Here is a 24,897-nt window from a genome sequence, read left to right on the forward strand (position 1 = left end):
GAGAGAAGAAGAGATTGCAAATAGTCCTGCAAAAGTGCATCATGTTCTGAAAGAGATAATGTGTGCAATGGCAGGGAAGATTCTGTAAGGGCAAAAAACCAGGAAGCAATAACAGGACTTGTTTTAAAGGCTATTTTGCAGTTGCATTAAGTTTTTGCTGTTGACAGCGTGTGATTCAAGGACAGTGATTCTTCCAAAACTTTCTCTCCATTTGCCAGAACAAATGTGAAGTGTTTGTGTTCGTTCTTGAAGCAAGATGTTTCAGCAGAGGCTGCCAATTTTGGCACATATATCTCACTATCCAAGCAGCTCTAACCAAATTACCAGAAGACGTTGTTTATGTTAAGCAGTCTTGCAACTCATCCAGTGGAGGAATATAAAAGCAAGAGATGGAAGATTTCTTCAACAGGACTTTTTGGTTTGGTTTTCAAAAGCCTCTAGACACCAGCCTACCAGATTTGCAGGGCAGAGACACCCTGTAATTTTTTCCACTTGCTAACCATCTAGATGTCATAAATGCAGAAACATATCCTTTTCTCCAAATTATAGAGAATGTCTCTGTTTCCACTATAAACTTTGTCTTTACAATTGTTTTTCCTGCAATGAATTAGGAGGGCAATGGGTGGCAGCAACCCACTTTAGCCAGGGAGGATTACGTTGGGACTTCACACAATATCCTATTTTCATTAACAGCACAGAAAACCAAACTAGGTGAATCTTGTTTCTGTTTTAAATTACAGTGGGAAAATGAGTACATGGAGTTGGCAGCATTTTTGGGACGGAGCGCTGTGTTTGGAATACTGCTACAAAGAGCCTGCCAGTGCAGCAGAAAGTCTATTGTTGGAGGGATTTGGATTGCTATTTATTAAATTTTATTATAAAGCTTTGCACAGAAGCTCCAGGCTAGCAGGGATTATTTGTTTATTCTGAATGGCGAAATGGAGACGATTTGAGGGCTATGCTTTTTATGCATAATGTTATGCAATTATGTTTTAAACTCAGTCTTTGGATTGGCTGGGTAGGAAAGTTGGCATGTTTTTTGTTGACTTTAAAAGAAATAAAACTACCAGGTCCTTGTTTGCTTTTTTTCCTAGTTGAATACCATATTTTGAAAACCACATGCTGTGACCATAATTAACTATGTCTCATAACTGTAATGTTGGACATGTTAGAAATACATGAAGATAAATACCTTGAACTATTTTTGATGAAATGTGGCTTTAGTGGTGTTCAACATATACAACATGAAGCTGACTTCTACTTTTTGTTTTAACTTGGAGAGTGTTTGGATTTTTTCATTATTTTTCCCCCCGGTTCTATATTGGATAGGAGACAGCTACTAATAAAAAAGGGGAAAAACATCTAACTTAAAATCATGTGAGCTGTGATTGATAACACTTAACATTTTGTGGGGAGAATCTTTTGTCTTTTTCATTTTGCATCTTGAATTGTCACAAAGGAACCTAAGCCATTTCCTGCTTTGTGCTTAGGAGAAATGTTTCATTACATGTCACATCAAATAGCTAAAATGAGATACCACATGAAATTAGCAAACCTTACCTGCAATATCTGAAACATGGGGAGAATGAACGGTGCAAGTTTCACTTATGGCCTGTAAGTGGTCATTGATACTCAGTTCTTGTACATGGACTTGCAACAAACAAGACAGTGTAAGATTGCCTCTTGTTTTTTACAGACCCAGACATGCCTTTTGTTCCTTCTATACCAGAAGACCAGTTCATCCTAGTAGAAGAAGGTGATCCTGCAGTTATTCCTTGTCGGACAAGTGACCCAGATGCTCAAGTGACTTTAGTTAACAGTTTAGACAAGCCTGTGTATGCTTTATATGACGCCAAACAAGGCTTCATAGGCAATTTTCCTGCGGGCTCATACACATGCAAAACAATGGTTAAAGGCGTGGAGTTCAAATCTGATGAGTTCCTCATCTATATTATAAGAGGTATTTATTTCTGTTCATTTAAAAAAAAAAAGTGATTGTGTTCTTTCTTCACACTGTAAGAGCACCAGCATCATGGGGTTATATCAGATATTTCTCCAATGATGAGCTTCTTGCTCCTCTGGCAGTACTGCCAGTTACTTAGTTTCAAGTTTACTTACAATTTTGATGAGAATTTCGTGTCCCTAACTTTATCTTCTCTCCAAAATTTTTGCAAGAAAAATGTTTTATAATCCATGTATTTTCATCATATTTGCTGAAACACAACTTAAAAAGCTGGTCTTTCACAGTGGCTTTGAGTTGTAGAACTCTGGGCAGCCTGAAAAACATAATGATTTAATTATTTTAAAAACATTTTTCCTGGCTATCAAGGAATTCTCAAAGACAGTCACTGATTAGCAAAATGGGAAATTGCTCTTACATCTAATGCCTTTTTACATGGGCATTTGAGATAGGAACCTCTAATTGAAATTTTATTTGTGGATAATTTCTTTGTGGGATTGAACTCAATGCCTATGCAGTTCATGTTTTAAATACAAATTATTTCTATTAGTATAGATCAGCAGTGCTTTCACTGAATTTTTAAGGGGATGCTTCAGGAGAGGAAGTGAGGTGGAAATTTTCCTCTGAAACTGCACCATGTGAAAGTTGCAATCTTTTGAAAACTAAATGAGATCTCTCTTTCTCTCTCTTCTCTTAGCTACTTCACAGCTGCCTGTTGAAATTGAAGCTCTTAAAACTGTCTACAAAACAGGCGAGACGATCGTAGTAACTTGTGTGGTCTTTGACAATGAGGTGGTTAATTTACAGTGGAATTATCCTGGGAAAGTGGTAAATCTCTTTTTTTTTCTCTCAATGTTTGTAGTTACTTATTAGGCAAGCAAGTGGGGCTGGAAAATACTCTTATCTGAATTAGTTCAGCTGAGGAGAGAAAACCAAGTAAGTTCTTTTAATTTAAGGTTACCATAAAAAAGTCAGTCCCAAAAGGTGAATTTTCTGTTAGTAACTAAGTAAAGCATGAGAAGAAGGTGAGGAATGGCTGAGGAAGGAATGTTGTCTCTCAGGTCTTGTGCTGCTGCAAAAAAGAAATGTGAGAACAGAAAGATCTAGGTACGTGGAATATCTGAGTAGAGCTCTGCTGCTGAAGGTCTGAACCTCTAAAACAGCTCGCCTAAATCCTGGTTCTTGGGAATAATAAAGGACAATGAAGAATCAATTCTATAATCTTAAGTGCTCTTCATTATGCAGATGTAAACTGAAATGATTCTTAAGGTCACTGAATCTACTAATAAGAAACATCTAGTAAGAAAATATTGAAACTTCTGTATAACCCTGAAATTTCTCAAACTGGTTTAATATCCTTTTGCAGTGAAAGCTTTTATTGAGTGAAACTTGGCTAGGGCCAGTACCTGGCAATTTCAGAGTACCCCATGTAAAAAGTCTGGTTGCTGAAGGAATGATGTAATTGAAGTGTACCTAGTCGTTACTCCACATCTCACCTTTTATCTAAGTTAAGAGCCCAAGTGGAAAAATTATTTGAGAAAGTTTTGTTTTGTTTTCCCTCTTACACATCAGTACAGTCTCTGCTATATGCCACCTTTCAAAACTAGCTCCAGCATATTTTTGTACCAGCCCCTCATGACAACATAGTCTGTCATTTTCACCATCCTTTTACTCTCTGGATTTTTCTCTTTGTCTAGAAATTATTATTGTTTTAAGAGGAGGTGGAACACAGCATCTATTAACTGGTTACTTTTTGTCTGATGAAGGGGATAAAAATTAATCTTCCTTCATGGACACTGGACAAAGGGGACTCAAGTGGCTTTTACATCTGAGGAAAAGGTGGTGCATAAAGAGTGAATTGATCTATCAAGTTGCTTACCCAAATTTTCAAAGGTATTTGCTTCTTGTAAACAAAATATGGGATCTCAACCTCAACCTTTTGTGCCTGCCCCAAAAAGGGTGCATTTTTCATAGGCACAGCTTTTCTGTTGTGGCTGAAAAAGGCATCCTTAACCGAGTAAACAAGTCTTCTGCCGTACAGGATTTAGATGTTTGCTCTCACTTCAGGGATATCAAAGATCCTCAGTGATGTGCTTTCAGCTCAGTTACTTAAGCAAGGTTTTTTTTTTCCTTCTCCAAACTACAGAAAGAAAAAGGTCTGATAAAACTTGATGATATCAAAGTCCCATCGCAGAAGCTGGTTTACACCTTGACCATTCCTGAGGCATCAGTGAAAGACACAGGGGATTATGAATGTACTGCTCGGCATGCAACCAAGGAGGTTAAGGAAAATAAGAAAGTAGTCATTACAGTTCATGGTATAGTCTGATTTTAGTGTCCAAAATTATTAACACATTGGAAAACACCATTCTTGAAAGATGTTTCATAGTTTTTTTTTACACAAGGCTTTTTCATTTACAGACAAAGGCTTTGTTCACCTGGAGCCCCAGTTTAGCCCTCTGGAAGCTGTCAACCTGCATGAAGTCAAAAACTTTGTTGTTGATGTGCAGGCTTACCCAGCACCAAAAATGTACTGGTTGAAAGATAATGTGACTCTGATTGAAAATCTTACGGAGATTGTTACTAGTTCCAACAGAGTCCAGGAAACAAGGTAAAAAACCTTCTGACCCTTACTTACCATGCTGACTTGAGTTCCTCCCCCAGAAACCTGGGCACTGCTCCTGCTCACTCTTTACGCCTCAGTTTGTTGCTTCTTCCTCAGTGGCATTTAAAAATAGCTTATTTGTTTTCTGTTCTAAAGGGCAATGCCTAATTTCCTTTCCTACCTTCATCACATCAACCTCTTCAAGGTTCCTGAGCAAGAAACCTCTTCGCTCCCTTTAACATGTCTCCACACCAGTAATTTCCAGCTATTTCCAGTAAAATCAGGGCTTTGTCAGGTCCTTGCAGAAAGTAACTAGGGCCACTTCTTTCTCAGTTGTATGTTGATAGTTATTTACCACTTGAGTAATGACTCAGCTAAGGGCATGCCAGAAATGCTAAATATCACTATGTTGTAATCTCAACATACCCAGATTACGTGTTGCACTTAAACTACTTTCTTATGTCTGCTTTAAAAGTACTAACAAAGGCTTGCATTTCTGCAGGTTTCAGAGTATTTTAAAATTGATACGGGCCAAGGAGGAAGACAGTGGATACTATACTTTGGTTGCTGAAAATGAAGATGAAATTAAAAGATACACCTTCTCATTGCTAATACAAGGTAAGCAGCCCAAAGCCTTGCCCCCCAGAACTCATGGCACACAGCAAAGTCTTGATCCACTTACACACTGCATTGCCTGGAGTATGGATATATGAAAGGCATGAACCAGGGTGAGCGGAGGCATGTGTGCGTGTTAGTCTCGGGAGCTTTTCTAGCCCCATCCTGGCTTTCACTTCTGCACTGGCCTTGAGCCAAAGAGAAACTTTATCCACCCAGCTAAGTTATTCCAGCTGACAGTAGGACGATAGCTCATTTAACATGACATGAAGACGTGGCACAACTGCAGCACTTCCTTCTCATTGCTCTAGCCTAGAATCCTCTCTGAGCTACGGGAGATAAGCACCTCCTGGTTGAGTAGCTCTTGCTAAGGTGTTGGCCAAACAACACCTGCCCTGCTTTGAAATTTGAAGCTGTTTTTTTTGTAGGCACTGACAAACATTGTAACAAACTCCTGACTCCTTCCCAGTTCCAGCTCTGATCTCAGCTCTCGTGGATGATCACCATGGCTCTGCAGGTGGGCAGACAGTGAGATGTTTGGCAGAGGGGACCCCACTTCCTGATGTTGAATGGCTGGTTTGCAAGGACATTAAAAAGTAAGAGGAATGGCTGATTTCTTACCTGGAATATAACTTGTATCCTCAATTATCTTTACAAAATTAGTTACTGTACCATGTTTTCCTCATCAAGACCCAGTAAGTTTCAGAAAATTCTTACTTGTTTTTAGAGGCATGTTGCTTATATTTCAGGAGAGGTTATCAGTGCCCTTCTTTTTCCTTCTATAGAACACAAAACAATACATCAATTCACATTTCTCTCATAAAGGCTTTCTGTTCAGTAAGCCAGCTCCAAGGATTCCACAGTTTAGGTTTGAGTGAGGATTTTGAGAAGTAGCTGTCCTTCCATTCAGGGAGTATTTTTATCTTGAAGGAAGAAAGGTTCAGGTTTTTCAAAGATGCAGTCTAAAGACCATTCTGGCCCTTAAATGTCTTGTTGTCAGAAGAAATTTGCAGGGAAAGGTGATCCTTGTTCTGTTCACTCTTATTTATCCATACCTACACCAAATGCCCATTTCCCCCATTATTCTTCTCTACAGGTGCAGCAATGACACCTCATGGACCCTTTTGACTAACAATATCTCTGATATACATATGGAAGCCCACCTGGATGAGAAAAATATGGTGGAAAGCCAGGTGACCTTCCAGAAGGTAGAGGAAACCCTGGTTGTGCGATGTGTGGCAAGGAATGACCTCGGTGCTGTTACTCGAGAACTGAAGCTTGTGGCTCCCAGTGAGTTTGCTTCGTCCTTCTATGCAATTACAACAGCCAGTTTGAACCTGCTCTCACTCATCCCAGTTCAGTCCTAATGGATAAAAACATGGATTGTTGTAGACAATAGATTAAAGTGGATTTTTTTTCCACCCTGGTATTTCTCAGGATGAGGCATTTTATAGCTCTTTATGGTGCACCTGCTTTTTGCTGATTATGTGGTTCCATAATTCATTTTAGCATTTTATTCATACTGGCTATGGGACATTCTTCTAGACAATCTGCATTTGGTTTTGAAACAAGATGGCAGAGCAGCATTGGGCTTTACAGTCACCAGCCTCAGGAACTGCTCCTGCCACTTCTGCAGGACACGGGAACTGCAATGATAGGGGAGGTGGTTTTCTTATGTGTGTGATGTTCCTCATGGCTCATGAGGAAAATATGGTTCTCTTTTACTCCACAGCCTTGAGATCAGAGCTGACGGTGGCTGCTGCTGTCTTAGTGCTGTTAGTGATTGTGATAATTTCACTGATTGTCCTAGTCATCATATGGAAACAGGTATGTAGAAAAGTATTTTGGTTTGGGTACTGAGTCCTGCTGGGCTTTGATCTGCTCTAAAGTCAGGTCCAGGACTAATGCTTGGTTTTGCATTCAATGTGCTCTGCAGAAGCCAAGGTATGAGATTAGATGGAGAGTCATTGAGTCTATCAGCCCTGATGGCCACGAGTACATTTATGTGGACCCAATGCAACTGCCTTATGACTCCAGATGGGAATTTCCACGAGATGGGTTAGTGCTTGGTAAGTTTTCTGTAAGGGACTAGCCTCACCCTTCTTTGAGAAGAAAGACATTCAATGGCCACTCTAAGGTCTCTGCAGGATTAGCAATGGAAGTTATGGCCACAAAGTCCGGAGTCTCTCTGTCTGTTCTCCTCAGTTCTCCTTCCTGATCCTCTTCTACAGTGGCATCAGCCCTGAGGTCCTTGTGTTAGTGTTTCCTGGGCCTTCGTTCCAGTTCTCCTCCATATTCCCTGTGTGCAGTGTCCACCCCTTTGTGGCTTAGGGAACATTCAGTGTTAAACGCCCTTTTCAACCCTCACTTCTGCTAAGGCATCCAAAAGAAGGATGTTAGTATATTTTTATCTGCAGGACATTTATATACTTATGTACAGAGGCCAATAAAATCTGCAACTAATTATGTGGTTTTATTAAAAATATTTTTTTAAATTATTAATCCATGCCATGCACATATCAGTGGTGAGTAACTGCATATTTTTGTGGCTACTGTCCTTCTTTCTTCTTCCTTCCCCTTCTTCTTTCTTGCTTTGCTATTTCTCATTGTAATTCATGCAGAATTCGGTTGTAATTATTTCCTCAAGGCTGGCCCAATCTCTCATTTATATCAATTTAAAGTGTAATGACTATTGAAAATTTTAATGTTCTATCCAGATAGTGCTTTAAACATACAAGGCTTTCCTCTCTTGGAGATATCTGTGGACCAAATTGTATTGCAAAACACGGGAGAAGATAAAATGTGTACTTTGTTTGATATATTTTAAGAAACATACTCCCCTGGTGTAGTTCTTCACCATCACTGAGAAAGAGTTAATTCTTGAAAGAAGCAAGAGAAAAAATTTCTGGTTCAGGAACAATATCCTTTAATTAAATTCATGTTGCTAATTGAAGACTAGAGGAGGGTGAATGTTTTATAGAATTATTTTATTACAACCCAGACTTTAATTATATGCCTAAATAGGATTTGTCAGATCTGACTTGTTAAAGACCACCACTGTGACTTTGTCTCCCTCTGACTCATGAGCACCAGCGTGCTTCAACGCCTTCTTATTTACAAGTGTATTCAGAATAGTCAGTAACTTTAAAACCCAATGCTCCATATTCTTTTGGCAATCTGGATTGCACAACTGCTCTACTTGACACATTCACCCGCTGGCACTTCTGCCATATTAAATGCTTGCTGGTGAGGGGGGGGACCTCTTTTGTTTCTGCATCTGACAATTATGGTTTGTGTGGATTTTCTCTTATCTAAGTGGGAGATGACAGCAAAGCAATAACACCTTTAGTTCAGGGAGGCTCTGAAGCAGGTTAGATACCCATTTTGGCTCCACCAGATGAGTATTTCCCATCCTAGCTGTGTGAGCCAGATGGCATTTGTTTGTTTTTTCTAGCCAGTAGTGCCTGGAGTGCAGTACTGTGTTAAATGCCAGCTCTGAACATCGGCTGGATGGAGCTTCAGTTGATTAATTTGGGTTATACTGCAAATTTCCCTTTGCAATCACTGATCCACAGTATGTGCAGTGCACTGCTATTTAAAGGGCTCACAAAGCAGTGCAAGTCCAGAAGGTGCATACCAGAAGGAACAGTGCAGTAATGGCATGAGCTGTTTGAATACCACTGCCTTCTCCTGACTCTGCTGAGCATTAGTGAGGTGCCAGCAGGACATGGACCTCCTCATCTGTCTGACAGAACTGAGAGCAGTGCCTTTTGAGGCATGGGGTCCGAGTGCTGCTGCTCAGGATACCAAGGTGGCTGTACAGAGACAGCAGAATTGCTCTCATTGCTTCCCTGAAAGCCACTGATTTGTCCCAGTGACTTTAATAAAATTAAATGCTGATCTGACACAGGATCAGACCTGTGCCCATTTGAAAAAGGCAAGTTAAGATTCAGCAGTCAGAGATGTGGTACCTAGTTTCATAAGTCTAGAAACTGGGTGTAGATTATAAAGCCTGACACTTGTTTGGTTTTTAATATAGACCAAGAGACTTATGGTTTCATTTGGGGTGGGTTGATTATCCCAGGCCAATTCCAGCAAAAGAAACGTCCAGCTGAGCTGGTTGCATCTGGAACAAATTCACACACTTCACCCATGTGTCCTCTGAGCAGAAAAGCAGCACCTCTCTGGCAGGCACAGCAGATAAACTCTGTGGATGGGTACAGAGGCTGAATTAGCTGCTCTTCCTCCACTAGTCTGAGGGGTCTGGAGCTGCTGCTGTGTCTGCACAGTCCCTCTGTGGTGGTGAAGCAGCGCTGCTCCTTAAGCCAGCAGATCACAGCAGTGCCTTTATACTAAGTAAGCTTGCAGTATTATTTTGAGCTTCAATGAAGCAGCCATCAAGAATTTGACAGCATTACAGATGCTTCCAGTTCTTGGGCAGTTAGCTCCCACCTGGCTCTGAATTTCAAATGCGAAAGACGTGGGGCTTGGGCTACATCTGCAGAGAGGGTTGAAAAGGGGAAATAGCGGTGATGGCTCCCTGCCATTCCGGAAGTGCTCTCATTGTCTCCACATGCACCCCAGGCCAGCAGAGGTGATGGAGAGGGAGATGTGTGCCTCGTGCTCAGCTGACAATATGGTTTTGGGGAGGAATTGGCTTGTGAAGACAAGAAGATCAAGGAGCATCAGCAAATGCCATCATATTCTGAAGGGCTGCATCCTGCCATATGGCTCCCAGATCTTCAGTCTGAAAAGCTTCAGGGTCCAAATTTCAAACTCAGGTTGTTTGAATTAGTCTGAAATTTAGTGTGAAGCTTTCTCACATCCTGATTGGGAAGGATAACCTTTGGAGCATGGGAATCTTGAAAGGAAATCACATAGCTTCTGTGGGCATGACAAACTATGCTGTCACAATCTTGGAGAAGTTTGCCAGTGTTAACTCAGCTAAGCATTCTTTAACCACTTCTTGTGCTTGCTAATGATGTAGATATTGTTTGGCTGGAAATTTTCTTTCAAAAGCATGTGTACAATGAAAGTGTGGGGGCAGTAGCTAGAGGATAAGGGAAACATATGGCATTGCATGCCAGATAACACCTTCAGAAGTGTAAAAGGTGACAAGTTCAAACTGCAAACGAACCTCAAAGACAAAATGCCATATATCTCCATAGTAAAAGTCACTGCTTGTTCTTTCTGTGCTCAAGGTTAAAAAGTAACATAAAATCAGAGCAACAGCTTGTCAGGCATGTGACTGTATTCTGGCATCTGGACCTCATATACAGGTTTGTTCACTAAGTGTTCCCTTGATGAACTTGGTTTTCAATGCAGAAGCTATGAAATACAGTATTTTGGAGTATGTCTGTGCAGTTTCTATTTCTCTGAAATCTCAATCAACCTATACAAAATTCTTCTGGAGACTGTATTCATATTAGAAGACAGGATATATTAATACCAAATTTTTGTCTAAATTGATTTGTGAGAGGAGTAAAGAAAGGGTCTATAAACATTAGCTGTTTCATTACAGCACTTGGAAATTTGCAATACAATTTATTCCAGCAGATGAAGCACACTTGTACATTAAACTTCAGAGAAGTTTCCCCTCATATGTGATCAATATGTATTTCAGCTTCTTGCAGATCTGAAATGGTGCTGCCTGTCTGTTTCTGAATGTGCTATCGATGTGCTTTAGACCATTTTACTGCTGGATGTATCCAGCATTATATAATAGACATAAACTACAGCTGAGGGACCCAATTCAGATTTGCAAGTCAGGAACATGCCTGTATTTTAATCAGGCGCTGGCTGAGGCAAAGAGGTCAGCCTAAGCCTAGGACAACCCATGATGTGAGAGGATAAAGTGAAGATGGCAGAGCACAGGAAGGGATGAACTGGAATGATCTGAACTTCCAGGTGTAGGTATGCTCTTGATGTTCGCTTGCATCTTTTTAAGAATTGTGCTTAATGACAGCATTTCATATTTGCTTTTTCTACTTAAAAATGACCAGATATAATAAGAGCAATATCAGTGGTCTGGCTAAGGGAATGTGCCCTTTCCACACAAGAATCAACTTGTAGAGGAATAGAGACAGGAAAAGAGCTGAATTGCTGTTACTTTCTGAAATAAATAATGCTCTCCCTTGTGTTCAGGTCGGATCCTTGGTTCTGGTGCATTTGGAAAAGTAGTTGAAGGGACTGCATATGGATTGAGTCGCTCTCAACCGGTGATGAAAGTAGCTGTGAAAATGCTGAAACGTAAGTTGTCATGGCTCCATTTCCCAAGCTAGGTAGTGCAAGTTCCCATGGGGTTATTCAAACATTGCTTGTTATAAATGAATTCTTCATATCTAAAGTTGAAAATGAATGGTGAAATGATGGGATTTTAAAATTATATGTTAGATTGCTTTATAGCATTTCAAGCCTGAAGGTACCCAGGCTTTTGAGAACATCCAAAGTTTAAGTTTAGCTGAACAGCTACAATAACTCAACAAATATTGGGAAAGATCAAGTACTGTGAACAAATGAGTGCTATACAAAAAGGGAAATAGACAGGTCTTTTACAAGAATTTTAAGTTCACTGAGGATTTCCTGGTTCATGAGGACTGAGAATCAGATGCAGTGATTCTGTAGGAACCATGGGGAGCTTGCTTGTGTTGAGTGAGCAGCTTGTAGAGTGCTTCTGTGCCACATGAGCAACCCACTACAACCCTGGAGAGGGACAAACAGACTGGGTCAGCCACTGAGCCACATCAAGTAAGTCCTTCACTAATAATTTGTTTCTTCTCTCCAAGTCTTAAGAAAGACACATATCAAGTAAAGGACACAGTGGCAGCAATGCTACGATGAGGCAAGCAAGGAGAAATTTGTTGTTAGTATGAAAAAGGTGACTTGCTCCCACTGAGTGGCTAATGTGTTTTTTCTACAGCTACAGCTAGATCCAGTGAAAAACAGGCACTCATGTCTGAACTGAAGATAATGACACATCTTGGCCCCCACCTGAATATTGTGAATCTGCTTGGAGCTTGTACAAAATCAGGTGGGTTTTGCTGACAAAATAAAGGCTTGCTGTGGAGTCATCATTCAATATTTAACAAGCACATTGATGCCTAAAGATTTCTAGCTTTTTATGCAATCTTCATGTATTTGTAGCTTTTTAGACTGTTAAATGCTTAGGTATAACTTCTAGTACTTTTCCAGCTTTCTTTCCCGCAGCGAACAAATGCTTATTGATGTGTTCTTTAAATTTTATCTAGTCTTGCCTGTTAGCTTACTAAGGACCTTTTATTTTGCACCATGTAATCATAGACACCATAAAGGTAGAGTAGGAGATCTGGAGGTGAACTCCAATAGGGCAGAATCCAGGGTGGAGGTTACCTAACCAGCTGCTCCTCTAATTGGACAATATTGGCTAGATATTCTAATTGCCAAATTTTATATAACTGTCCAAATTTAATTTGGAGCATGTTTTTGGTTTTGTTTTTTTTGTCATATTGTGAACCTGAAGGCTTTTATATTATCATTCTAATGTTTCTTGGAAAAGTTTGTGTTCTATTTCCAGGCATCAACACAGGTTTCAAGTAAAGGATTTACCAACAAATATAAACAAATATAAGTTTTTCAGAAAAGTTCTTGATATTTGGTAATAGCTGCAATCATAATTTAGTAGATAGAAATGTAGTAAGTCACAACTCCATTTTCTACTACTTTTGGAGTCTTTTTGTATTTGTTTCTGTTTTTCAAAAACCCCACACATCAATGCATAATTTTGCTTTATTTTAACAGGTCCTATTTACATCATTACTGAATACTGTTTTTATGGGGATTTGGTGAACTACCTGCATAAGAATAGGGACAATTTCCTGAACCGACACCCAGAAAAGCCTAAAAAAGATTTGGATATCTTTGGGATGAACCCCGCTGATGAAAGCACAAGAAGGTGGGGAAAAAAATGAAAAAATTAAACACATGACCTTAAGGACTTGAGTCATTATTAACCCTTATTGAATTTACTCTCATTTATTGGTTTAAACTCCCCCCTAATTTTTCTTGTCAGACTTTTGTCAGGTTTAGGTCTGGGAAAGACCAGATAGTTTTTATTCAGTCTCCCTGACATGTGTCCCAGATTTCTGTTTCCTGCATGTAGATATGCCTGCAGTCTGAGAACCCCTGCGGTTTCTCCATAGATATCCTGATGTCCTAGAGATTTTGAATAATAAATCACAGCCCAGTGTTTCTTTTTGTTTTTTTTAAACAAACAAACAAACATCCTTTCAGCTCTACATGCCAGAAACTTTTAAAAGTAAAGTGCATCTACCTGTTTCCTTGTTCCTATGCTTGGGGAATTTCCACTGTCTAAAACTCCTTCCCTTCAACACTGTGGCAGAGCTTGCTCTCCAAGCTCAAGTCCTTTCCTTTATCTACCCATGGCTTAGCCAGTCTCAATAGTGTCCTAATGGTTAATGTTCATCCCAGAACTTTTTCCAGATGGTGGTTGAGGAAGTTTGTCATCATACATTCAACAATGTAATGCCATAAAATGAGCCAGAATTTAACTAGTGAACAGAGGTTCATTCAAAAAATCACTCAGACAAACAGATCAACTGACTGGGTTGCTGAGTAAAGCCAGTACTATTCATCTGGGCATGGGTTTGTTCAGCAGGACTGGGTTTGATGCAAACTGTCTGGGTGAATAAATTACTCCTATCATTTGTAATATCTCGAGCTAACAGCCCTAGGTAGTAATGCTTGACTTCAGTGGGACTTTGGGAAATAAGGCATGGTTGCATACCTGACTGATGGCAAAAGGCTAAGATCGAAGTGCTTGTGTTTGAGTACAGTAATACACAGTAACATGTATTAATAAATGATGATTATGTTATATATATGATATATGGTAATGATCTTTATATATGTATATATTGCCTAGGAAAAAGCCAGGTGTTGAATTTCATATCAGTACAATGGTACACCTTAAGTCAATGGTTAGATATGCACATGCTGTGACAGGGGAGTCACTAGCTGATACACTTGTATTTTTTTCCAATTTCAGTTATGTGATACTATCATTTGAAAACACTGGAGACTACATGGACATGAAACAAGCTGATACCACTCAGTATGTGCCAATGCTGGAAAGGAAGGAGGGCTCTAAATACTCTGATATTCAGAGATCTGTGTATGATCGGCCTGCTTCATATAAGAAGAAATCCATGTCAGGTAATGTAGAACTGTCCCTTCTGCATATATCACTAATACAAATGACTCTTGTGAAAACATGTATGTTATTTTTGTCCTCTAAATGTGCACAAACTGTTTAGCTCTGTTCAGCAAGAGTGTGAGCATAAGCTGTAAGCTAAAAGCTTGTGGTTTTGTTCTTCCATTCTGCTCTGGGGGTAGGAGCGCATGTTGCTAGAGCAGAAGGGTTCCAGTTGTGTATTTGTTTCTGTGCTGAAACACTGTTTGCTTGTGTTCTGCAGTGGGGCTGTAGGCAGTGATTTTATCAGTCTTGTAGTCTGAAGGATTTTGAGTAATAGCAATGACCAAAAATAATAGTAGTTTGTATTGTACATTTTCCACTTACATTTTGCATTAACTGACACTTAGCAAATGCAGAACACTCCCAAATACTTTCCTGGATTATGTAATGAAGATAATGAATGCATCCTATTCCCTTTCCCTGTTCTCAGAAACCAAATATGCTTTTGTTTAAAAACAGACACCATCACTTCTGCCTGCAGGCCTCAGAAACTGAACCATATCCAGTCCCAGATTTACATGGCAGACTTATGTACTCATGCTCCAGGACAGTCAGAGAAAATGAATCACTGAATTTTGACTGGGTTTTTTTCTGGCATTTTTTCATAAAAGAAATAAGAACTGTTGCCATAGAATTACTGACCCTTTTTGCTGGTATTGGATTAGTCCCAGTGAATACTTCCTGGGAACAACAGTGTTCAGCAAAAGTAAACGGATAAAAATGTACATGCATGCACAAAACCCTAATGAAGGCATCACCTCTAAACAAATACTTTTGTACCACACACTGAGTAAACAACATATGTGACAGTCCAGTAATGTCCAGTAACACTCCTTTTTAATTTTACTTTTTCCTACTCTTCCCAGGGGAAAAAATTACAGACAGAAGAAAACCCAAACACATTATTTAATAGTGGCTGTTTTTAAAAATGCAGTGTGTGTCAGTGACAGATGCAAACATTAAAACTGGTAATAGTTGCTATGAAAAGACTGTTTTGGTCATGGTACTCTGCTAAAGTTATCGGCTCAGAATTATGATAGGTAGGGGAAGATGGATGCTACTTTCACACTCCCCAGCAAACCCACATTTTTTTTCTTTTTTCAATAGAATCAGAAGTCAAAAACCTTCTTTCAGATGACAGTTCAGAGGGCCTCAGCCTACTGGATTTGCTGAGCTTCACCTACCAGGTTGCACGGGGAATGGAATTCTTGGCTTCTAAAAATGTAAGTAAATTAAAAAATAAGCAAAATGGAATAAGGTGTAAAAATGTCTTCTGCAGCTATGGTTTTAAATTTAGATTTTGAGCATGTGACACAATATAGTATTCTTTTTGGAGATAGAGTCAGCTTTCTCACTTACCTGGAAATAGAGATCACCATGATGGGAAAAAATCAAAGCAGCAGTCACTCGTCTTCCCTGCTGTATTCTGTGACATTCCCAGAGTCAGGCTGCCAGAGACGGTGGAGGATCAAAGTAGGGTCTGGGTGAAGGGCCCATGCAGTCACAAACCAGCATGGTCAGAAGAACAGGCATATCATTAATACATGATGGGTAGAATGGGAAAGGGTGACCTCACTTTTGCCTCCTCCCCCCTCAAATGCATCCATGTGAGAACTGGCTGGTCCTCAGGTGTGATGCATCTCTGCCCCTGTTAGCAGGTGTTTATTCAGTAGAAGGTCTTGTTAGGACTGTACCTAGAAAGTCAACCCTTTTGTAAAGGCAGAGGCCTGCTTGCAAAAAACATGTCCTTGAACAACTTCATTTTTCTCCATACAGTGTGTGCACCGTGACTTGGCTGCTCGTAATGTCCTCCTGGCTCAAGGAAAAATTGTGAAGATCTGTGACTTTGGGCTGGCTAGAGACATCATGCATGATTCCAACTATGTCTCCAAGGGCAGTGTATGTACTTACTCTCTGGAGCTCTGCTTTAACTGAAATGAAAATTGTCAGTTTTAAATGTTCTTGCCATTCAAGATGGTTGCAGTAATTGACCATTGGGATGAATGTTCCTCAGAGCAATTTATCTTCAGTTCATTAATTCCTGTAACTTTTCTAACTCTGTTTTAAAGCCAGAAGGTACACATTTAGTACTTCACGGTCTGACATTTTTAACTGACAGGTTTTGTGACTGGATAAACTATTGACAAACTGTCAGACAGTGACATAGCAGACCTAGTTCAGCAGTGCCAGATTTTGCATCATACCTTAATCTGCTACCTGGTCATTTGATAGTAATGAAATTAATATGGTTTGACTAGTTTTTGTGGGGAGCAACAAGTAGCATTGCTTATAATTCTGGTACCTCTGTATTAAATTGAATTAAAATGAACATTAGCAAGGTTATCATAACTTATAGAGAGATGTTATTCCTGGCTATCAAACAACAATTGCAATGGAAAGCATTTACTTAATGACTAATCGGTGTGTTTGGGCTTTCTTTCTTTTTATTACAGACTTTTCTCCCAGTAAAATGGATGGCACCTGAAAGTATTTTTGACAACCTGTACACAACATTAAGTGATGTCTGGTCTTATGGCATTCTGCTGTGGGAAATATTTTCTCTTGGTATGTACTATTAATATTTTCCTTTGTGTAGTGATTTTTTTTTTTTCCAATTCAAACTGTTCTACATTAAGTATTTAAAATTCTGCATATAAAAATACATGTGTGACTGAATGCTTTTAGCTGTATGGGATTTCAGATTCCAGTGTTAGGTGCAAAGTGAAATGTCCATATTCTCCCAAAGTTCTTTCGGTTTTGGTACAGATTTTTTTGTTTGTTTGCTTGGGCATTTTGGTTTTGGGTTTTTTGCTTGTTTTTGCAATATACTTTTTTTTTCTGTAAATCTAAAAGAACCGTGTAAAAATCTTTTGTGGAAAGGTATTGGTGTGCCACAACAGGATTGATTTTCTGTCTAATATGAGAAAGAACATATTTCACCCTTGCAATGGGGTGCCTGGGGCTGCAGCCCAGCTCAGCAGCTGCTTTGGAACAGTCTCTTCATACACATTTCAAAAGAGCCTGTCTTAGTCCCATTAGAGAATGAAAATAAATGTCAATCTTCTGGGACACTGATTTCTCATTTCCAGGTCAGCACTGTTCACACAGTTGGTTTATGGCAGAGTAAAGTGGTTATGACAATATATAGCAGTTACAGACAATGTACAGTTCCCAGCTGGGAACAGCCTGGCTCTCTCCTTAGCCTCATTAATTAGCCTCCTGGACGGGTGGATGGCCTGCTTCAGTGGGCATGCATTGCCCAGATTTACTGCCAGCAGAATTACTCCTGCCTGTATGGTATCTACTGCTGCCCCACAGCAACCCCAAGCCTAATGCTATTTGCTAGAGTAAGTTGTCACATAACTGCTTCTCAGAAAACAACAGTTGCACCACTATTTATGGTATTGATTCCTGAAATCTCTGGGCATCATAGGATCCTGTAAATAGCCATTCCTCTGTATCCCTGGGAGGCATTGGAGAGCTCAGGAACTGAAGCACTACACTTCACTGCTCTGTGTGTAAAGAAGGCTCAGTTTTAGGTGAAAATCCTGCTTTTGAAAGGGCAGATGTTTCTGAAGTAACATTATAGTATGTCTTCTCCATCTAAGAAAGTTGTTCCTTTTTGGAAAGCAAAACATATCCTCAGCAGTGTGTGTTAAGAAGGTCAGCAGCAGCTGAGACTGAGTGCAGTGATGTCTCTGTGTTGCAGCCCCAAATTACCAATTAACTGTGTCAGATTGGGCCAGGTCCAAACTTCTTGAGAACCCATGCATGTGACATGTTAGCTATTGTCTAAAGCCAGCTGCCCAGCTGGGATGAGTGGGGTATGGAGAGGACTTACCAAGGCTTTGGCCTTGCAGGCAGGATGAGGTGTGTTACTCAGACCACGTCACTCTCAGCTGTCCTACAGGTGCCAAAGGCAATAATGCACACAGAGCAAGTATCCGAGCTAAGTCCTCACAGAAAGGCAGTGGCAGAGCAGAGCCGTGACCTCAGCCATGCCAAATGCAGGCTGATGACCTGATCCAGGTATCATCCAATCTCTGTCCCCTATACATTCTATAAACACCATAAACATACTTTTTCCTAACTGGTGTCGACTTTAATCTTTCCTAGCCAGCGTTTTACATTAGGGTTTAATGTCATCAAGACAATAGCTCTGATGTGAAATGCTGGCTAGGAAATAACCATTCATAGTGTTAACATGTCATGACATGAACAAGGAAGACAGTATTTAGGAACTCTGCATGGATGGTCAAGCACAGAGTAGTACTTTTGCTTCTCTTTTATCCGCAGGTGGCACACCATATCCTGGCATGATGGTCGATTCTACTTTCTACAATAAGATCAAGAGTGGATACCGAATGGCCAAACCCGATCACGCTACCAATGAAGTGTATGTGTGCATTTGGCTTTTCCCACCTGCCCAGTCTCCAGAGAACTTTTGCTTTAATTTCTGTTTGATCAGTTATGTTCCTCTACCACCTGGATAAACTGGTTGGTCTCCTTCTTATCTGCAGGTATGAGATTATGGTGAAGTGCTGGAACAGTGAACCAGAGAAAAGACCGTCTTTCTACCACTTGAGTGAAATTGTGGAGAGCCTGCTGCCTGGAGAGTACAAAAAGGTTTGCATTTTGTAATTTTGTCTGTGTTTTCTGTATACTGCTTCAGAGGGTATTATCAGCATTGTTCCAGCCATGAGAGCCATGAGCACTGAACTGCCACACTCTAACCTGTGTGAATTATGTGATTAACAAGGGGACACTGCATGTTCGGTTTCTTCATTTGAACTTGCTGAGAGAAGCAGTTCTGTAGTATTAACTGGGAAGCAGGACTCTTCATGTCTAATTAAAGCCTAACAACTTAATTTTTCTACTGGAGAACTAGTTCTATATATTTTCATGGGATTTTGTATAAATGTATAATAATTCTATAAAAGGGACTTCTTGGCACATGTGTATAATCTCCGTGTCTCCTTCTTTGGACTCTGACACCTGCAAGTTTTCCCATCACACTTCCTATATCTCTGGACAAGTTGTGCCTGCCCCATCATTCAGTGTTTCATTTTTCCCACCTAACTTAGCTCCTTTCTCCCTACCCGTCTTTCACATCTATTTGCCTGCTTTGTGCTGCCACAAAGCTTTGCTCTTGCATCATCTAAAACTTACATGCCACTTCTCCTTTCAAAGCAATTCTGGACTTCTCTATCCTGTGTTGCTGGCTCATAGGGCAGAGTGTTTGCTAGGCTAAAGAATCACAGCTGCCCATCTGGAGAAAGGCAGCCTTAGTAAATAACATCTAATGAAGGGGTTAAAATGAATGTTTTCAGAGCTATGAGAAGATTCATCTGGACTTCCTGAAAAGTGACCACCCAGCTGTCACACGCATGAGAGGGGACTGTGACAATGCTTACATTGGTGTAACTTACAAGAACGAAGACAAGCTAAAGGACAGGGAGAGTGGATTTGATGAGCAGAGGCTGAGTGCTGACAGTGGATACATCATTCCCCTGCCTGACATTGACCCTGTTTCTGAAGATGAGCTTGGCAAAAGAAACAGACACAGGTAGGTGCAGTTTACAGATCCCTTAGCCCATAGTCCCAATTTGGGGTCATGTTTGGCAATGTCCATTTATGCTTTTCAGCATCATACTCTGCAAATGGTTTCCTTAGCTCTGTTGAAACTACTTATTGGGGGAGTTGCATACAACTATGGTAGTATGACTGGCCACAGTGTTTTCAATAGGAAAAAAATAATTTTGCCTTTTTGTGGTTGCCAGGGTTAGGTCACTGCTGGTAGGGTGCTTCCGTGTGTTTTTGGGGCTCCTTTAATAGCTTGGTCAAGTCACAGTGGTTGTCTGGCGGATTTGTAGGGATATTTGGCAACATCTTGCCTCCTTGGAGCTTCATATGAGATCTCAAATGATTGATTTGTTTGTATGAGACAAATTCCAAAATCTGTGAGAAGTTGTTTGACCTGAGCCCAGCAATAGTTGTTGATAATATCTTCTATGATAAAATTTTCTGTGAAAGCAAGGGTGTCCAGAACTTTTTACTTCTCTCTTGTCAATTTTCATGACCAACGGCACTACAACACAGCACTGCCTGACCCTAATTGTGAATGGTGCAGATTTAAGTCATCCCTTAATTCATAGTATATAGATTCAGCAACCTAGAAATGTCTCTTTTTTGATTTTTTATTTTTTTTACATTTTTTTTGTGATTTATTCAAGTAAGGAAAGAAAGGAGTCCCTAAAAGTACTATCAAAATTAAGACATATTATCTCTCTTTAGTTATCTTACTGTCTGTTATTGCTCTTACTTTCACCTGACCTCCCTAGATTTATGTAAGTGACCTCTTGTCACAGTAGTGTCATAAAACTATTTCTCCAACAAGTGTCTGGCTGAGAGTGCTTGGAGGAACATAAGAAGAGCATGCTCCTTTGAATTCCAAGGTGGTTCACTACTTTTGATATACAAGATATATCATGTCCTACGAAACTGGTGGTCACAGTCACCTAAGATTGCACAGAAATTGGATGAGAAAGCATCCGGGGTGGTAGCATTCAGTTCCACTAGAGACTGGAGTATTTACCCAGCCATAGTCACCACGTACTTTATCTCTGAGATATTTGTCTCTTCCAGTTCGCAGACATCTGAAGAAAGTGCCATTGAAACTGGTTCCAGTAGCTCTACCTTCATCAAGAGAGAGGACGAGACCATTGAGGACATTGACATGATGGATGACATTGGGATCGACTCCTCAGACTTGGTGGAGGACAGCTTCCTGTAACCCCACCGACACCTGCCAGCTCTGCACACAGGGAAGCTTCCCGTGTTGCCTACAGACTTCTGCTCCACAGAGAAAACCACTTTAATGTAACGACAAGGATGTGAAGAGGAGGTGGATTTGTAGAAAGGAATTCCCAGAAATGGACAGAGGAGTCAGCCTGAGAATAAATGAAAGAGATATGTTGAAGATGGATTTTTTTTAGTGTTGCTTCTTGCAGTACTTCAGTAGCATCTCAGTGTTGCTTGCCATTCCAACTGGTAGGAGGATGAAGGGAAAGGCCACAAACTGACCAGTTTTGTGTTTCAAGGGCATTCATATGACTTTGATGGACCAATTTTCCACTGCAGCAATACTTCACCATTGTAATTATGTAAATAACTGTCTACTCAAGGATCTTTTGAGGTGCACATTGAACACATGCCATGGATTTTAGAAGAGGTCATTCATGAATTTTGTGTACTCCTCCCTCAATCTCAATGTCAGCTGCTGTTGAACTATCATGTGAATTGAAGAACATGCAAAAACCACTTTTGGACCATAAAGGTCTAAAACCACAAGGGACTGACTGGTACTATAAAGCACGTTACTTTCTACCATTAATGCAAGTAAAGGGGAATAATAACGATAATAATAATGATAATTAAAAGTCAGTCTATAAATAGGTGTTAGAAACCTAGTAAGTCTTTATTAACTATAGAAGGTAGCTATTTTCAAGATAATACTACTACTGTTTTCAGTAACACTAAATGTATATTTTACAATCCATTGTCCTTCAGTAAAAGCACAGTATTGAAACACTTTTTTAAGTGCAGGGGAGAAATTTCCAGCCCAAAATATTTTTTTTTTTTTTTTTGTATCTACACAGAATGGTAATAGTAACATGGAGAAAAAAATTAAAATTATTTTCTTTCATGAGCTGAGTAGCTTTTCTAATCAGATATACTAGAAGCAATTACTTTTTCTCTGATTAAGTGAGGTTTTCAAAATTTAAATTAAAAAAAGCAACAAAAAACAACACCAGAAATATCCCATTATTAGTTTTTCATGGGTACTCAAAAGAAATCTTATCCTGAGGTTAGCTGTGAAGAATTGATTTGATATTTGAACTGTTCAAGGAATAAAGACATTTCTCCCATCCTGAAACATGAGTTCAAATAAGCAGAAATAAATATGCAGAAAATATTCTTGTCTTAGTTTTCAAGTTTAAACAGGAGCAGAAATCTCTACTATCTTTGCAGACTAACTACAAAAGGTAAATGCTTCTATGAATGTTTTTTGGAAGAAGGTGCATGAAAATGAACCTGCTCTCAGCCTGCAATTGTTTTTTGACACCAGTTATATGAACAAAGTATTATAATTACTGTTATCACTGTACAATGTGTTATTGAGATATGATGCTTCAGAAGACTTACACGTGAAAAAAAGTTCATCACTGCCAAGGGCCCCATCCTTTCTGGTACTCAACTTTCAAACTTTGCCTTAATTCAGTGCAATGAGCACCTAGTAGGATATGCCCAGCCTCTGTTACGACATAACCAATGCAAATGCGGTGCAAACTCATTCCTGTGTTACAGTATTTTCCTAGGAAGTGTGAAAGAGTGACTGACAGAACATGCTGCCATGTTAAACTACAGTTTACCTTCAAATGGCCCTACAAAAAGCTTCATAAGTCCCCTTGACTTCACTTGTGGACAGATCAAATAAAAGCAAATGCAATATTGGCAATGTTACAGTGTGGGATGCTGCACAGGCAAATAATTTTGGGTCTGGGTTTCAAGCTGTCACCTGGCTGAGGCCATGCACAAGATCACAGCAAATGTGAAAACAGGACCTGAAGCAAGCCCCTGCATTTTCAACCGCGATGGAAGCTGACAATCAGAAGGAATGGTGAATGATGGTGCATCCTCTGCTTCCTGCATTCGACAGACCAAGAACAAGTGTCTTCCTGGGACCATGCTTTTGCCAAACACGTCACTGAGCTCTGTATGGGGACAACTGTGAAACATAGACTCTTGATACAGCCAGGACAGATGAGATGGTGTGAAATCTCCCTCCAGTTATGAACTACGAATTGAGGAAACACAAATTGTCTATGGATATCCCAGATATCTGAATGGCCACTTGAGATGACATGTGCCTTAATTTGCACGTGTAGTCTTTACAACTACACATTCAAATTAGGCAAGTAATTTCACCTGCATTTTTGCACATGGCCTAGTGTTCTTTAGGGTTTGAAAATCAGCCCCAGCATGTTTTATGATATCAGTTACTGGAATCTAAGGACATTTTTATGCAGATTTGCCTTCCCCTCACCAGCCTCATTCTGTATCTCACAGTACATCTCAGGCTAGACTCAAACAGTGAACCAGAGCTGGCTCACTTTCTGGTACACAGTAGTGTTAACTCCCCATCTTGTCATGAGTATTGTGCAGATCAGTTGCATCCGTGGCAGGGGTCTAGCCAAACCCAGCTCACTGCAGGCTTGTCATCAGACAAGCTGGCCTGGAAACTGGAATGAGAAGGAGAGGAAGAGAGAGGATTTACTAGACAGGGAGAAGTGTGAGAGGATGAATTGTTTAGTTTCACAATATTATCAGTATTACAGACTTTTTTCTTTTTATGGCTTACTTTTTGAGAAGCCACTGGAAGAGATATTCCCAAACCTTTTTCTACAGTAATTGTATAATGACAATCAGTGTTATCCTACGAAATGCAGCTTTTGATTTGGAATGGCCAACATATTCCTTACAGCGTGGTCTGCAACTTGTACAAAATGGTCCTATTACATGATGAAGGACGTGAGATATGATGATGTTATACATCAATATGTATATAAGTATTTTTATATAGACTTCTAGAATACTGCCAAAACATTTATGACAGCTATATCACTGCCTTTGTTTATATTTTTTTTACTGTGATATATTCCACAGGCACGTTAACTGTTGCACTTTGAATGTCCAAAAGCTATATTTTAGAATAATAAAAAAGGAAGTGTTTCCAAAATGATGGCTGTTGTGAAATGTTTGAAGAAGGGCAAACTGGCCTGAGCGACGGTAGGCACAAAATGTATTTCAAAAATGCCCCTGTTGATATTTTGTCTTTGAAAAAAATCTTGTAAATTAAGATCTCTATATTTCAATAAATGATATATAATTTAAAGATATGTGAGGGGTCTATACTCACTTATTGAAAGATGGTTGTAAAGAATCAGTCTTGCTCAGGGGTTTTTCCCCTCAAGAAAGAGCTCTTTGAGCTCTCTGCAAAGCCATCAGGCAGTAATGACAAGCATGCATCCGAGCCCTTCCAGTGGGCATAGTGAGGAAGTGCTGGCAGCGAAAGACCGGGATACCGAGTGACATCTGTGGGGAGTCACATTATCTCCCAAAACATAGCAGGTAAGGTGCTCCAGCACTGGGTGGGTGAGTGGGTGGGCACTGGGCTCCCTGCACAAGATAAAACCCTTGGCCTTGGCACCATGTGTGCTGGGGCATTGATGCCTGCTGGTCTGCACACACCCGGGAAAGGCCCCTGGCAGCAGGGGAACAAGAACTTGTGCTGAACTCACCTCCTTTGTGAAACAAACCAGATTATTACTATGGTTCTGGGCTCCCACAGTGATCAGTTTTACAGTGTATGTAACTGAATGGGAATTTGAGGAGATTTGCAAGATT

The 24,897-nt window shown here is 40.0% G+C and overlaps 1 protein-coding gene and 1 long non-coding RNA gene across 4 annotated transcripts in view; one reads left to right on the forward strand and one right to left on the reverse strand.

Moving 5' to 3' along the window:
* Positions 1-24,389, forward strand: part of PDGFRA (platelet derived growth factor receptor alpha) — a 34,522-nt gene extending 10,133 nt beyond the window's left edge. For all 3 annotated transcript variants that reach the window (XM_086887910.1, XM_023925220.2, XM_023925218.2), the window contains 20 exons: positions 1,697-1,960; positions 2,658-2,788; positions 4,107-4,278; positions 4,382-4,571; positions 5,068-5,183; positions 5,650-5,776; positions 6,277-6,470; positions 6,913-7,007; positions 7,117-7,249; positions 11,325-11,429; positions 12,100-12,210; positions 12,957-13,110; positions 14,224-14,390; positions 15,538-15,653; positions 16,207-16,329; positions 16,884-16,995; positions 18,727-18,826; positions 18,951-19,056; positions 19,761-19,996; positions 21,076-24,389. In XM_086887910.1, the coding sequence (XP_086744036.1) occupies positions 1,697-1,960; positions 2,658-2,788; positions 4,107-4,278; positions 4,382-4,571; positions 5,068-5,183; positions 5,650-5,776; positions 6,277-6,470; positions 6,913-7,007; positions 7,117-7,249; positions 11,325-11,429; positions 12,100-12,210; positions 12,957-13,110; positions 14,224-14,390; positions 15,538-15,653; positions 16,207-16,329; positions 16,884-16,995; positions 18,727-18,826; positions 18,951-19,056; positions 19,761-19,996; positions 21,076-21,223 (2,900 nt within the window). In that variant the 3' untranslated portion in view covers positions 21,224-24,389. The remainder of the gene's footprint in view (positions 1-1,696; positions 1,961-2,657; positions 2,789-4,106; positions 4,279-4,381; positions 4,572-5,067; positions 5,184-5,649; positions 5,777-6,276; positions 6,471-6,912; positions 7,008-7,116; positions 7,250-11,324; positions 11,430-12,099; positions 12,211-12,956; positions 13,111-14,223; positions 14,391-15,537; positions 15,654-16,206; positions 16,330-16,883; positions 16,996-18,726; positions 18,827-18,950; positions 19,057-19,760; positions 19,997-21,075) is intronic.
* On the reverse strand, positions 8,083-15,998 carry LOC111928025 (uncharacterized). Its single transcript, XR_002863879.2, has 2 exons — positions 15,790-15,998; positions 8,083-11,882 (listed from the first exon to the last, which is right to left on the reverse strand). It is a non-coding gene; the product is annotated as an uncharacterized LOC111928025 (long non-coding RNA).
* Positions 24,390-24,897: the final 508 nt, after the last annotated feature.

This window comes from Cyanistes caeruleus, chromosome 5, assembly GCF_971803275.1.
Source record: "Cyanistes caeruleus chromosome 5, bCyaCae1.hap1.1, whole genome shotgun sequence".
Lineage (NCBI taxonomy): Eukaryota > Metazoa > Chordata > Aves > Passeriformes > Paridae > Cyanistes > Cyanistes caeruleus.